Below are 14,939 nucleotides of genomic sequence, written 5' to 3'. Positions count from 1 at the left end.
ACAACCCAAACCTACTTGAAGGTAACAGAGCTCACTGTTGCCCCTTGTGGCCGGTTTCAACATCATCTCCCGATGCCCGCAGACCTGCATGGATATCGAATACTGACTAGTATCAAGGGTGACCTGCCTGAATTTGATCACCCATCAGGAAATGAAAACGTGTAGATTATTCAAGGTTTAAAAACGCTTCTTAAGTTTGTAATTTCCACTGATTTGTCTAAACAAAAAAATGTATCAACCCCGCCAGAAATGTCCATTCATTATAATCCACACAATAATTCACATTTCCTGTTGCTGCAGGATTATTTTCCATGCTCTTAGTTCGGGAGAGACATTGTAGAAGGTATCTAAGCCAATTATGAAGTGACGATATGTCACATAGAAACAGAATGCATAAAATGAGAATTGATTCCATGGAACACATCCAGCTTTCGTCCCCTGTCTTGGAATTTCGAATGCTTACAACAAAGCACAATGGATACCTTCTTACACTGCACTCTACAAATGTCTGTGTGCTTACAACAAAGCACTATAGATACCTTCTGCCACTGGAATGCTAATGAACTTAACATGTGAAATACAGAACCATACAATATTATAGTTGCTGATGAAAAAGCAACAGCCCGGTCAATTTACAAGAATATTTTATATATATTTTTTTGTCATTTGGCAGACGCTCTTATCCAGAGCTACTTACAGTTAGTGCATTCATCTTAAAACAACCGCAGGCAGAGAAAGTAAATGTTCCTTAATATTGTAGCTATCAGTAGAGTCAGAGCTAGAAGGGGGGGGGGGGGGGGGGGGTCAAGTACAAGTACAAGTGCTGGTTAAGTGTTTTTTTTTTTTTGGGGGGGGGGGTTGTTGTGAGGGGAAGGATTATTTAAGATACTCTTTGAAGAGGTAAGGTTTCAGATGTTTTTCAGAATATGGGTAGGGACTCTGCTGTTCTAGCTTCAGGGGGAAGCTTAAACAATGAACAAAAACAACAAACCGACAAAAATAAATGAAGACGAAACAGTCCAGTAACGTTAACACTAACACTAACACTAGCACTAACACTAGCACTAGCACTAGCACTAGCACTAGCACTAGCACTAGCACTAGCACTAGCACTAGCACTAGCACTAGCACTAGCACTAGCACTAAAACACTGGAAACAGGAGCAATCACCCACAAAATACCCACAGAATATGGCTGCCTAAATATGGTTCCCAATCAGAGACAACGATAGACAGCTGCCTCTAATTGAGAACCAATCTATCACACACACACACACAACCATAGACGTACAAAAACACCTAGATAGGAAAACACTCCCATAAACATACAAAAACCCTAGACAACACAAAAACACATACATCACCCATGTCCCACCCTGACCTAACCAAAACAATAAAGAAAACAAAGAATAATAAGGTCAGGGTGTGACATCCATGACCAAAGCTGTTCTGAAGACATCAAAACCCCAACGGACGGTCTGATCTCATGGTATAACTATATGAAAGTCGACTTTAAAACATTACAATAACACATAAAACAAGTTTGTACTTACTAATGTTGACAGAAAGAAGTTTACAAATGGATAATAAATCATTTTTATGATGGTTTATAAGCAGTTTATAGGTAGTCCTTCAAATGTTACCAAGCAACATTTGACTGATTCGACACAGATGTATTGTCTCAGCAGATGGTATTGATGACATTTAGTGTAATCAGGGTTGGTTTGTTACAAATGGGGAAATGAATAGTTAATAGAGAATGTAATGAAGGGTTTCTGATGAGGATGAAACCAACCTCTACTAACAATGATACACACAAACCCCCCCCCCCCCCCACACACACGCGCAGACACGGTCATGTACAACTCCACCCAGGTTTGGGACAGAAGATGAGGACCAACATAAGAAGAGGGTAAGTTAACTCAGAAGACCCTCTACAAACGGTAGTTGTTGTTACCATGATATTTCATGCAAAACTACATTTCCCACAATGCTGGGACGGGTCACTCACCCCCAGCCAGGTTGTTCTCCACTGAGGGAAGGGAGACCATCTTAGGTTCCGTGAGGGACGGCGGGGCGAAGGGGACCATGGTGGGGACCCCAGGGATGCAGTAAGGGGGGTACACAACAACCTGGGGAGGCTGGCCCCTCTTCACCATCTTCCCTGCCTCATAGACTAGAAAACAGTACAAATGTAAGACTGTGTAAGACCGCTAGTGAATGTAAGACCGTGTGTGTGTGTGTTACTCACGGTGGCGTGGGCAGCAGCAGGTGTCAGGGCAGCAGCAGCAGCGGAGGTAGCAGCAGCAAGAGTGAGGGCAGCACTGACACCAGCAGATCCCCATCAACAACAGGAACAGGATACTGCCCAGGACTACAGATCCCACAAACACCCACTCTGGAACACAGACACAGATCAATGAGACTACAGATCCCACAAACACCCACTCTGGAACACAGACACAGATCAATGAGACTACAGATCCCACAAACACCCACTCTGGAACACAGACACAGATCAATGAGACTACAGATCCCACAAACACCCACTCTGGAACACAGACACAGATCAATGAGACTACAGATCCCACAAACACCCACTCTGGAACACAGACACAGATCAATGAGACTACAGATCCCACAAACAGTAAACACATCTTGTTACTTGAGTGAGTTACTACATGTTACTTACTACAGTTACATCTTCTGCATGTCTGTCCTCTCTCCACATCCGTAAAAACCATTGACATTTATGGTAATAATAACCCTCCAATGTTCAAGGTGTAGAGAGGCAGGGCTTGCTGGCTTATCACAGCCTCACATCACTAAAGCATCCCAACACTAATGATGAACTTCCTCTGGCCGTGACCAAAAAAACGACAAACACGCCACTTTAGTCAGCCCCTTGTGAAAACACACATCCCAAGTGGACCTCTTCAGAGAGAGATCTCATCTTCAAAAGAGAGAGGGCGTAGGGCTTCTTGTGAATAAGTCCTGTTGCAAGAATATGATTGTGACAGTGAGAGTGAGTTAATGCTTGACTGCGCAGAGGCAGAATATAAGACGAGGCAACGAGCTGATTTGTCCTTTACTCTGCAGTTGTTAAATCATTCAATATTTCCAGAAGCTGATTGGACAGTGAGAGAACAGGGTGAGCAGAGCCAGAGCAGGTGATGCCACCGAAGGAAACAGGTAAGGAAGGAACAGGTGGGGTGAAAAGGCCATTTTTGGCATACACACACACACACACACACACACACACACACACACACACACACACACACACACACACACACACACACACACACAGTAGCCAGTGGGTGAGGAAACAGGCAGCCATACCTGGCATAATCTCCACATCAAACTCAGGCAGGAGATCGTTCAGCATACCTGTCCTACCTGCAGAGAGGAGGAGAGCAAGAGGTGAGGTGCTGCAGACAGGAAGTAGCAGTGGGCAGAGGTCAAAGGTGAGGCAAATCAGCCAAACAGATGGAGTTATTGACTAAGAGCCATGCATAGAGATTACCAGACAGATTAATCGAAAGCGAAGTCGAGGAAAAGAACAGTCAAACTATTCTTTAATACCTGATTCTAAAGCCAAAGTGATCATCATTAATAATTTCCCATGATTCAAGTTAATAGGAGTGAAGACAAAGTTCAAGTGTCATGCTAATAGATCTTCACACCCACTTCATACACACTACCCCAGTTTAGGGGGGGATGGGAAAATGGGCGGGGGGGGGAGCCGAGTGTAACGGGGACAGACACTTCACACACACTACCCCAGACTAGGGGGGGGAATGGGAGCCGAGTGTAACGGGGACAGACACTTCACTGAAGCATTTTGGGACACCAATTAATAATTAGAGCTCATAGGGGAAAGAGGGTCAGACGAACGCTATCGCCATGGTAACAACGGCTGCTTTGTTTCTGCTAAACGGTGAGAGTGAGAGAGGCACACAGAGGACGAGACAGAATGGTTAAGGGAGATAAAGACAGAGAGTGAGAGAGGCACACAGAGGATGAGACAGAATGGTTAAGGGAGATAAAGACAGAGAGTGAGACAGGAGACAGAATGGTTAAGGGAGATAAAGACAGAGAGTGAGAGAGGCACACAGAGGATGAGACAGAATGGTTAAGGGCGATAAAGACAGAGAGTGAGACAGGAGACAGAATGGTTAAGGGAGATAAAGACAGAGAGTGAGACAGGAGACAGAATGGTTAAGGGAGATAAAGACAGAGAGTGAGAGAGAGACAGGAGTCAGAATGGTTAAGGGAGATAAAGACAGAGAGTGAGAGAGGCCCACAGAGGAGGAGACAGAATGGTTAAGGGAGATAAAGACAGAGAGTGAGAGAGAGACAGGAGACAGAATGGTTAAGGGAGATAAAGACAGAGAGTGAGAGAAGGATAAAGGGCTTTGGAGAGAGAGATAAATATAGGGATAAATAGAAAGAAAGAATGGTGTTGAAATGGGACCATGCCCTCACCCAAACGCCAAAATAAGAGAACTAATCTCTATGTTTATCTCTTTAGACAGGTTCAATGGGGATGCTAAAATGCCTGGATACACACATGAAGTGTGTTTGTGTGTTTGTGTTGGCCTACATCTAAATACTAAATTGAGTGTGAATGGCCTCTTTAGTTCAACAGGTCTGCTAGCTGTCGGGGCAGACTAAACTCCCACGGCCAGACAGGCTCCAGCCCATGCTGAGTAGGCAGCAGTCATGGAGAGAAGTTTCACACTCCTCTCGTCTGATATAACACACACACACACACACACACACACACACACACACACACACACACACACACACACACACACACACACACACACACACACACACACACACACACACACTCACACTCACACACACACACACACACACACACACACACACACACACACACACACACACACTGATCCTACCACCCTGCTCTGGCACTTAGTTATATAAATCCAGCTGAGCTCAGTAACCTGAGAGAGGGGAGAAACTATGTGCCTCTGAGAGGGGAAGGAGGTGAGGGAGGATAGGAAAGAAAGAAAGGGGAGAAACTATGTGCCTCTGAGAGGGGAAGGAGGTGAGGGAGGATAGGAGAGAAAGAAAGGGGAGAAACTATGTGCCTCTGAGAGGGGAAGGAGGTGAGGGAGGATAGGAGAGAAAGAAAGGGGAGAAACTATGTGCCTCTGAGAGGGGAAGGAGGTGAGGGAGGATAGGAGAGAGGGAGAGAAAGAAAGGGGAGAAACTATGTGCCTCTGAGAGGGGAAGGAGGTGAAGGAGGATATGAGAGAGGGGAGAAACTATGTGCCTCTGAGAGGGGAAGGAGGTGAAGGAGGATATGAGAGAGGGGGAGAAAGAAAGGGGAGAAACTATGTGCCTCTGAGAGGGGAATGAGGTGAGGGAGGAGAAGGAGGGTTTCCACTAGTTACCACAGCCACAAAGTGAAAATGGGCTATATTGTAAAAATGTATGTAAACAAAAATGTGCTTTGTGGTCTTAAGGTTAGGGTTAGGCATTAGGTTAGTATTGTGGTTAAGGTTAGGATTAGGCATTAGGTTAGTATTGTGGTTAAGGTTAGGGTTAGGCATTAGGTTAGTATTGTGGTTAAGGTTAGGGTTAGGCATTAGGTTAGTATTGTGGTTAAGTTTAGGGTTAGGCATTAGGTTAGCATTGGGGTTAGGGATAGGGTTAAGGTTAAATTTAAATCACATTTTAAGAAGATAAATTGTAGAAAAAGGCAAGGTTTATGACTTTGTTGTTGTGGTAACTAGTGACGACCGGAAGGGAGGGAGGGGAGAAACAATGTGCCTCAGAGGGGAAGGTGAGGGATGAGAGGAGGGAGGGAGAGAGAGAAGGAGAGAAGAAACTATGTGCCTCAGAGGGGAAGGTGAGGGATGAGAGGAGGGAGGGAGAGAGAGAAGGAGAGAAGAAACTATGTGCCTCAGAGGGGAAGGTGAGGGATGAGAGGAGGGAGGGAGAGAGAGAAGGAGAGAAGAAACTATGTGCCTCAGAGGGGAAGGTGAGGGATGAGAGGAGGGAGGGAGAGAGAGAAGGAGAGAAGAAACAATGTGCCTCAGAGGGGAAGGTGAGGGATGAGAGGAGGGAGGGAGAGAGAGAAGGAGAGAAGAAACTATGTGCCTCAGAGGGGAAGGTGAGGGATGAGAGGAGGGAGGGAGAGAGAGAAGGAGAGAAGAAACTATGTGCCTCAGAGGGGAAGGTGAGGGATGAGAGGAGGGAGGGAGAGAGAGAAGGAGAGAAGAAACTATGACAAGGGGAAGAACGGGTAGATGAAAATGAGGTGCTTCAGAGTAAATACCAAAAAATAAAAAGCTGTATGTAGTTATGAGAAAGAGAGGAGAGAAGAAGAAGAGAGGGAGGGAAGCGGAGAGAAAGAGAACAGAAGGAGAGAGGGAGGGAAGCGGAGAGAAAGAGAACAGAAGGAGAGAGGGAGGGAAGCGGAGAGAAAGAGAACAGAAGGAGAGAGGGAGGGAAGCGGAGAGAAAGAGAACAGAAGGAGAGAGGGAGGGAAGCGGAGAGAAAGAGAACAGAAGGAGAGAGGGAGGGAAGCGGAGAGAAAGAGAACAGAAGGAGAGAGGGAGGGAAGCTGAGAGAAAGAGAAGAGAAGGAGAGAGGGAGGGAAGCGGAGAGAAAGAGAACAGAAGGAGAGAGGGAGGGAAGCTGAGAGAAATAGAACAGAAGGAGAGAGGGAGGGAAGCTGAGAGAAAGAGAACAGAAGGAGAGAGGGAGGGAAGCTGAGAGAAAGAGAACAGAAGGAGAGAGGGAGGGAAGCTGAGAGAAAGAGAACAGAAGGAGAGAGGGAGGGAAGCTGAGAGAAAGAGAACAGAAGGAGAGAGGGAGGGAAGCTGAGAGAAAGGGAGAACATGAGAAGGAGAAAAGGAGGGACTCTGAGAGAAAGAGAAACGAATGTAGAAGGAGACAGTTTAGCCCCACCATGTTGGCACAGTCATCCGTGCGCTATGCACTGAGGTCTCCTAGCCCTTAAGTTAAAACCTGTTAAGGCTAGGGCAGAATACTGCCCCCGTTGGTGAAATGCGTGCCCATAGCAAACAGAAAAGAAATCTGTAAAAAATTGCTAATATATGCATATAATAAATATTATTGAATAGAAAACACTCTAAAGCTTCTAAAACCGTTTAAATTATGTCTGTAAGTAAAGCAGAACTCTCAGGGCACTCATTCTCCCAAACTCTCTCTTGTCATCCAAAAAGTTGGCCCAACTTTGACGTCATCGCCCCCACCCTTCCCAAGCACCTACGGTCCTGGGAACAGTTCCTATGCCTTCAGCGCGGTGTCCGCTTTCAATGGGGCTTCTCATTGTGTGAATCGCGCGCTCACGAGATTAATGACGGGCCGAATCCTTTCGGTCGCGCGAGATCTCACGCGCATTCTGCGCCTGTGGTGTCTTTCTTTCAAGATTGATTAAACGATGCGTGTGTTTCTCTTTGTCCTGAGAATTGCGGTGAAGCTATATAGCATGCTAACGCTGTGTTCTGAACCAACTTTGACAAGTTTAGTCGACATATAATATGTAATTTCGACGTTTTGGTGCGAACTAACTTTACTTTTTGGCTGCATTTCAACCGAAATATGTCGTGTTTGATAACCGAAAGACACAGACTTCAAAACTAAAGCTGTTTTTGGTAAGTATAAACCCTTCCAGGTCTTCTGATGGAAGAACAGCAAAGGTAAGGGAACATTTATGTGTTAAATTTGGGTTTCTGTGGAGGAGCCAAAATGCTAATTCCTGAGTGCCGACTCACATTATAGCCTAGTGAACGAAATCTGTAAAGTTAAAAATAAATGTAACACAGCTGTTTTATTAAGAAGAAGTGTATCTTTCTAAGTATATGTAGAACATGTATATTTAGTCAACGTTTATGATGTGTATTTCTGTTATCTGGCAGAGTTACCATAATTTCTCCAGGCATTGTTGTAGCATTTTTTAGCCATGACCTTCTATGTAAACCGTGATTTATGGATATAATTAGCATATTATTGAAAAAAACATAAATGTACTGTATAACATGTCCTATTCCTGTCATCTGATGAAGATTTTCAAAAGGTTAGTGAATTATTTTACTTTTAATCCTGCTTTTGTGATTGCATCTATTGTTCTACAAAATGGCTATGTAAATTAGCCTATCTTTGGTGGTGGTTTGACATAAATATGTGCTATGTTTTCGCCGTAAAACATTTTAGAAATCTGACTTGGTGGCTAGATGAACAAGGTGTTTATCTTTCATTTGAGCTATTGGACTTGTTAATGTGTGGTTAAATATTTCTAAGAATATTTTTTGCGTTCTGTGTGCTACTGTGTCAGTTGAGCAGTGGGGGGAGGTGCCCTAGCGGGACGTGTGGTGCCAAGTAGTTTTAACAGGCATATAAATACAGCAGACAGTAACCTGAGAGAGAGAAGGGAGACTGGCCCCACTCGGTGAGAGGAGTAGGAGGAGGGTTCTACACATAAACAGACTAACTCTGAAGGAATTAAAATGGGTTCAACAACTCAAACTCTGGTGGTGTGTGTACAAAGCCAAAGTCAGCTCGTCTGCTGTCCCACGTCTGCTGACCCTTAACATGTGACACCACTGACCCTTAACATGCCATACCACTGACCCTTAACATGCCATACCACTGACCCTTAACATGCCATACCACTGACCCTTAACATGTGACACCACTGACCCTTAACATGCCATACCACTGACCTTAACATGTGACACCACTGACCTTAACATGTGACACCACTGACCCTTAACATGCCATACCACTGACCTTAACATGTGACACCACTGACCCTTAACATGCCATACCACTGACCCTTAACATGCCATACCACTGACCCTTAACATGCCATACCACTGACCTTAACATGCCATACCACTGACCTTAACATGTGACACCACTGACCCTTAGCATGCGATACCACTGACCCTTAACATGTGACACCACTGACCCTTAACATGCGACACCACTGACCCTTAACATGCCATACCACTGACCCTTAACATGCCATACCACTGACCCTTAACATGTCATACCACTGACCCTTAACATGCCATACCACTGACCCTTAACATGCGACACCACTGACCCTTAACATGCGACACCACTGACCCTTAACATGTGACACCACTGACCCTTAACATGCCATACCACTGACCCTTAACAGGTGACACCACTGACCCTTAACATGCCATACCACTGACCCTTGACATGCCATACCACTGACCCTTAACATGCCATACCACTGACCCTTAACATGCCATACCACTGACCCTTAACATGCCATACCACTGACCCTTAACATGCGACACCACTGACCTTAACATGTGACACCACTGACCCTTAACATGCCATATCACTGACCCTTAGCATGCCATACCACTGACCCTTAGCATGCCATACCACTGACCCTTAGCATGCCATACCACTGACCCTTAGCGTGCCATACCACTGACCCTTAGCATGCCATACCACTGACCATCAACGGTGGCAGGTAGCAGGTGACCTAGTCGTTAGAGCATTGGGCCAGTAACCGAAAGGTTGCTTGATCGAATCCCCGAGCTGACAAGGTAAAAATCTGTCGTTCTGCCCCTTAACAAGGCAGTTAACTGTTCCCCGGTATGCCGCCATTGTAAATAGGAATTTGTTCTTAACTGACTAGATAAATAAAGGTTAAATAACATTTACATGCTACACCACTGACCCTTTACATGTTTTAGTCTTGCCCCCCCAACAAACATGTTGCCATTGAAACACCTTAAGAAGTGGATTACATAACTCACAACAATGAACTAGAACTACTGTCTGTAATGCATGTGTACTGTATGTGTAATGTATGTGTAATTACCTTATTCCACATAGGTACTGTATGTTGTGAGCTCTCTGTTATGTAGCCTATGTCTACCTGGCCTATACTGACACTATATTTGAGGTTATAAAGGTTTATACATGGCTATGTCATGGTTATGTCTGTTGTTCTACAGCGGTAAGCTCAGCCAAACAATAGGTCCTCTCAGAGAGGATCAGAACCATGCAGAGCAGCAGCGTTGTCATGGCAGCAGTTGTAAGTGCACTTTGGAATGTAGACGCCTTCTAGAGCCGGGACATTTATAACAAAGCACATCACTACGAACCATATCAAACAAACACATACACTCACTTACACTAGGTGCTGTGGTTAGGTTAGGTGCTGTGGTTAGATTAGGTGCTGTGGTTAGGTTAGGTGCTGTGGTTAGGTTAGGTGCTGGGGTTAGGTTAGGTGCTGGGGTTAGGTTAGGTGCTGTGGTTAGGTTCAGAAAGTGAGAGAAGACCATAAATAAGTGTTTCCTATTCCCACAACTCCCAACTTCCAAATCCTTTCAGACAATCCTTTTTCAAACAGAAATGTGCATCCTGTAGCACAAACTCCCCAAAATTTTAGGACACTGTAAAGTCCATGGAGAATAAGAGCACCTCCTCCCAGCTGCCCACTGCACTGAGGCTAGGAAACACTGTCACCACCGATAAATCCGCGATAAGTGAGAATTTCAATAAGCATTTTTCTACGACTGGCCATGCTTTCCACCTGGCTACCCCTACCCTGGTCAACAGTTATGTACCCCCCACAGCAACTTGCCAAAGCCTCCACCATTTCTCCTTCACCCAAATCCAGATAGCTGATGTTCCTGAAAGAGCTGCAAAATCTGGACCCCTACAAATCAGATGGGCTAGACAATCTGGACCCTCTCTTTCGAAAATTATCCGCCACAATTGTTGCAACCGCTATTATTAGCCTGTTCAACCTCTCTTTCGTATCGTCTGAGATTCCCAAAGATTGGAATGCCGTCTTCAAAAGGGGGAGACACTCTAGACCCAAACTGCTACAGACCTACATCTATCCTACCCTGCCCTTCTAAGGTCTTCGAAATCCAAGTTAACAAACAGATCACCGACCATTTCAAATCCCACCGTACCTTCTCCGCTATGCAATCTGGTTTCTGAGCTGGTCATGGGTGTACCTCAGCCATGCTCAAGGTCCTAAACGATATCATAACCGCCATCGATAAAAGCCGTATTCATCGACCTGGCCAAGGCTTTCGACTCTGTCAATCCCTACATTCTTATCGGCAGAATCAACAGACTTGGTTTCTCAAATGACTGCCTCGCCTGGTTCACTAACTACTTCTCAGACAGAGTTCAGTGTGTCAAATCTGAGGGCCTGTTGTCCGGACCTCTGGCAGTCTCTATGGGGGTGCCACAGGGTTAAATTCTCGGGCGGACTGAATGTGTTGTCAGCGTAGAGGTGGATCAGAGAATCACCAGCAGCAAGAGCGACATAAATGATCTTAAATGCAAGTAAAACTAAATGCATGCTCTTCAACCAATCGCTGCCCGCACCTGCCCGACCGTCTAGAATCACTACTCTGGACGGTGCTGACTTAGAATATGTGGACAACTACAAATACCTAGGTGTCTGGTTAGACTGTAAGCTCTCCTTCCAGACTCACATTAAGCATCTCCAATCCAAAATTAAATCTAGAATCGACTTCCTATTTCGCAACAAAGAATCCTTCACTCATGCTGCCAAACATACCCTCATTAAACTGACGATTCTACCGATCCTTGACTTCAGCGATGTCATTTACAAAATAGCATCCAACACTCTACTCAGCAAATTGGGTGCAGTCTATCACAGTGCCATCCGTTTTGTCACCAAAGCCCCATATACTACCCACCACTGCAACCTGTATGCTCTCGTCGGCTGGCCCTCGCTTCATATTCTTCGCCAAACCCACTGACTCCAGGTCATCTATAAGTCTTTGCTAGGTAAAGCCCCGCCTTTATCTCAGCTCACTGGTCACCATAGCAGCACCCACCTGTAGCACGTGCTCCAGCAGGTATATTTCACTGGTCACCCCCAAAGCCAATTCCTACTTTGGCCACCTTTCCTTCCAGTTCTCTTCTGCCAATGACTGGAACAAATTGCAAAAATCACTGAAGCTGGAGACTCATATCTTGCTCACTAACTTTAAGCATCAACTGTCAGAGCAGCTTACAGATCACTGCACCTGTACATAGCCCATCTGTAAAATAGCACATCCAATCTGTCACTCCAGTGTTTAATTGCTAAATTGTAATTATTTCGCCACTATGGTCTATTTATTGCCTTACCTCCCTAATCTTACCTCATTTGCACACACTGTATATAGACTTTTCTATTGTGTTATTGACTGTACGTTTGTTTATTCCATGTGTAACTCTGTGTTGTTGTTTGTGTCGCACTGCTTTGCTTTATCTTGGCCAAGTCGCAGTTGTAAATGAGAACTTGTTCTCAACTGGCCTACCTGGTTAAATAAAGGTGTTCTCAACTGGCCTACCTGGTTAAATAAAGGTGTTCTCAACTGGCCTACCTGGTTAAATAAAGGTGTTCTCAACTGGCCTACCTGGTTAAATAAAGGTGTTCTCAACTGGCCTACCTGGTTAAATAAAGGTGAAATAAATAAAAATAAATAAAAAAGAGAGGACCTCAAAAAAGTAGGACAGAAAGCCTCAACAGAATATTCATTTCCGTTCTATCCCTTCCTCTTTGATGTTGAGGTGTTTTGACATCCTGTGTTGAATGTTTACTTCCTGTGTGCTGAGGGGTTCATTCCTGTGGTCACTCACCCAGCACCAGTAACTCCACCTGGCCCTCGTTCTTCCCCTCCAGGTCGTCAGCGATGACTATCTTACAGAAGTAAACTCCGCTGTCGCCCCACTGCAGGTCCCCGATCCGCAGGTCCGCCTCTGGACAGGGTCAGATACACAACGGTATACTGTCATAGGATTATATACCCTTAGTCAAACAATGTACTGAACAATCCTCAAAGATACATTGACATTTGACACATTCATACATCCTACAGATTTCTATTATGATTTATGAGAAACATGAGGGTGTTTAACTAAAAGGGACACAAAAAGGTTGGTGTTCTCTTTGAAAGGCAGAACAATGAATGTGTGTGTTTCCTTTTGATAAGGAGCTCAATGGGGTGGTTCAGGATAAGAGAGGGCAGAGACCACTCCATTGTGAACAGGGGGCATTGTCGTTAATGGGACATTTCACCCAAATTACACATTGGTTTCCTTACCTTGTAAGCCGTCTATGGACAAGGTATGACAGCAATCCATGCTTCGGTTTAGTTTCCCTGGCACTGTTTCCAAATGCTAATATTTTAGGATTTGTGGCACAAACCTCATTGGAGTCATGGCACCGATAATAGCATTTGTTTTGCGCATCATGTTCAAATCACCCCCAAAAATCTCAAATGTATTGTGAATCTCAACAAAGTAACTTATAGATTTGAAAAATGGGTTCCATGACTTGGATGGGATTTGTACCAAAAATGTTAAAATGTTAGCATTTGGAAAGTGCCAGGAAAACTAAACTAAAGCATGGATTTCCGTCATACTTTGCCCATATACTGCTCACAGGGTAAGGAAACCAATGGGTAATTTGGGTGAAATATCCCTTTAATGTGTGTGTGTGTGTGTGTGTGTGTGTGTGTGTGTGTGTGTGTGTGTGTGTGTGTGTGTGTGTGTGTGTGTGTGTTGTGGAGCCTGGTGTATTGTGTAGGACAGACAGAGAAATACTATTTGAGGAACAGGAAACGCCAAGCACAAGCGTTCACAATTTCTGTTGGGAGACGGATCACACAGTATAGAGACTGGGACAAGTAACACAGGCCATGACGGACCACTGCTTATAACACTAAAGCACTGACATACTGTAACCTTAAATCTATGCTATCGTGCACAGAAACCTGCTCCTTTTACTCTCTGTTCCGAACGTGCTAGGCGTCCAGTTCGTATAGCATTTAGCCGTACTCTTATCCTACTTATCCTACTTCTCCTCTGTTCTTCTGGTGATGTAGAGGTTAATCCAGGTCCTGCAGTGCCTAGCTCCACTCCCACTACCCAGGTGCTCTCATTTGTTGACTTCTGTAACCGTAAAAGCCTTGGTTTCATGCATGTTAACATACTCCCTAAGTTTGTTTTACTCACTGCTTTAGCACACTCTGCCAACCCGGATGTCTTAGTCGTGTCTGAATCCTGGCTTAGAAAAACCACCAAAAACCTTGACATCTCCATCGCTAACTATAACATTTTCCGTCAAGATAGAACTGCCAAAGGGGGCAGTGTTGCAATCTACTGCAAAGATAGTAATACAGAACTCTGCAGGCTATCTAAGTCTGTACCCAAACAATTCAAGCTTCTACTTCTAAAAATGCACCTTTCCAGAAACAAGTCTCTCACTGTTGCCGCTTGCTATAGACCTCCCTCTGCCCCCTGCTGTGCCTTCGATACCATATGTGAATTGATTGCCCCCCATCTATCTTCTGAGCTCGTGCTACTAGGTGACCTAAACTGGGACATGCTTAACACCTGGCCATCCTACAATCCAAGCTTGATGCCCTCAATCTCACACAAATTATCAATGAACCTACCAGGTACAACTCCAAATCCGTACACACGGGCACCCTCATAGATGTCATCCTAACTAACTCACCCTCCAAATACACCTCTGCTGTTTTCAATCAAGATCTCAGCGATCACTGCCTCATTGCCTGCATCCGTAATGGGTCAGTGGTCAAACGGCCTCCACTCATCACTGTCAAACGCTCCTTAAAACACTTCAGCGAGCAGGCCTTTCTAATTGACCTGGCCGGGGTATCCTGCAAGGATATTGATCTCATCCCGTCAGTAGATGATGCCTGGCTATTCTTTAAAAGTGCCTTCCTCACCATCTTAAATAAGCATGCCCCATTCAAAAAATGTAGAACTAGGAATAGATATAGTCCTTGGTTCACTCCAGACCTGTCTGCCTTGATCAGCACAAAAACATCATGTGACATTCTGCATTAGCATCGAATAGCCCCCGTGATATGCAACTTT

General features: G+C 44.9%; 1 protein-coding gene across 3 annotated transcripts in view; it reads right to left on the bottom strand.

The window, feature by feature from the left end:
• LOC109870529 (immunoglobulin-like domain-containing receptor 2) overlaps window positions 1–14,939 on the bottom strand; it is a 31,513-nt gene that overhangs the window by 5,967 nt on the left and 10,607 nt on the right. For 2 of the 3 annotated variants that reach the window (XM_031800511.1, XM_031800518.1), the window contains exons 3-6: window positions 12,672–12,791; window positions 3,342–3,398; window positions 2,251–2,397; window positions 2,011–2,175 (exon numbers count right to left, since the gene is read on the bottom strand). In XM_031800511.1, the coding sequence (XP_031656371.1) occupies window positions 2,011–2,175; window positions 2,251–2,397; window positions 3,342–3,398; window positions 12,672–12,791 (489 nt within the window). The remainder of the gene's footprint in view (window positions 1–2,010; window positions 2,176–2,250; window positions 2,398–3,341; window positions 3,399–12,671; window positions 12,792–14,939) is intronic. The other variant, XM_031800524.1, reaches the window with a different exon arrangement.

This window comes from Oncorhynchus kisutch, linkage group LG2 (genome assembly GCF_002021735.2).
Source record: "Oncorhynchus kisutch isolate 150728-3 linkage group LG2, Okis_V2, whole genome shotgun sequence".
NCBI classification, from domain to species: domain Eukaryota; kingdom Metazoa; phylum Chordata; class Actinopteri; order Salmoniformes; family Salmonidae; genus Oncorhynchus; species Oncorhynchus kisutch.
Note: the sequence above shows the minus strand (reverse complement) of the source record. Positions and strands in the feature narration are given on the sequence as shown.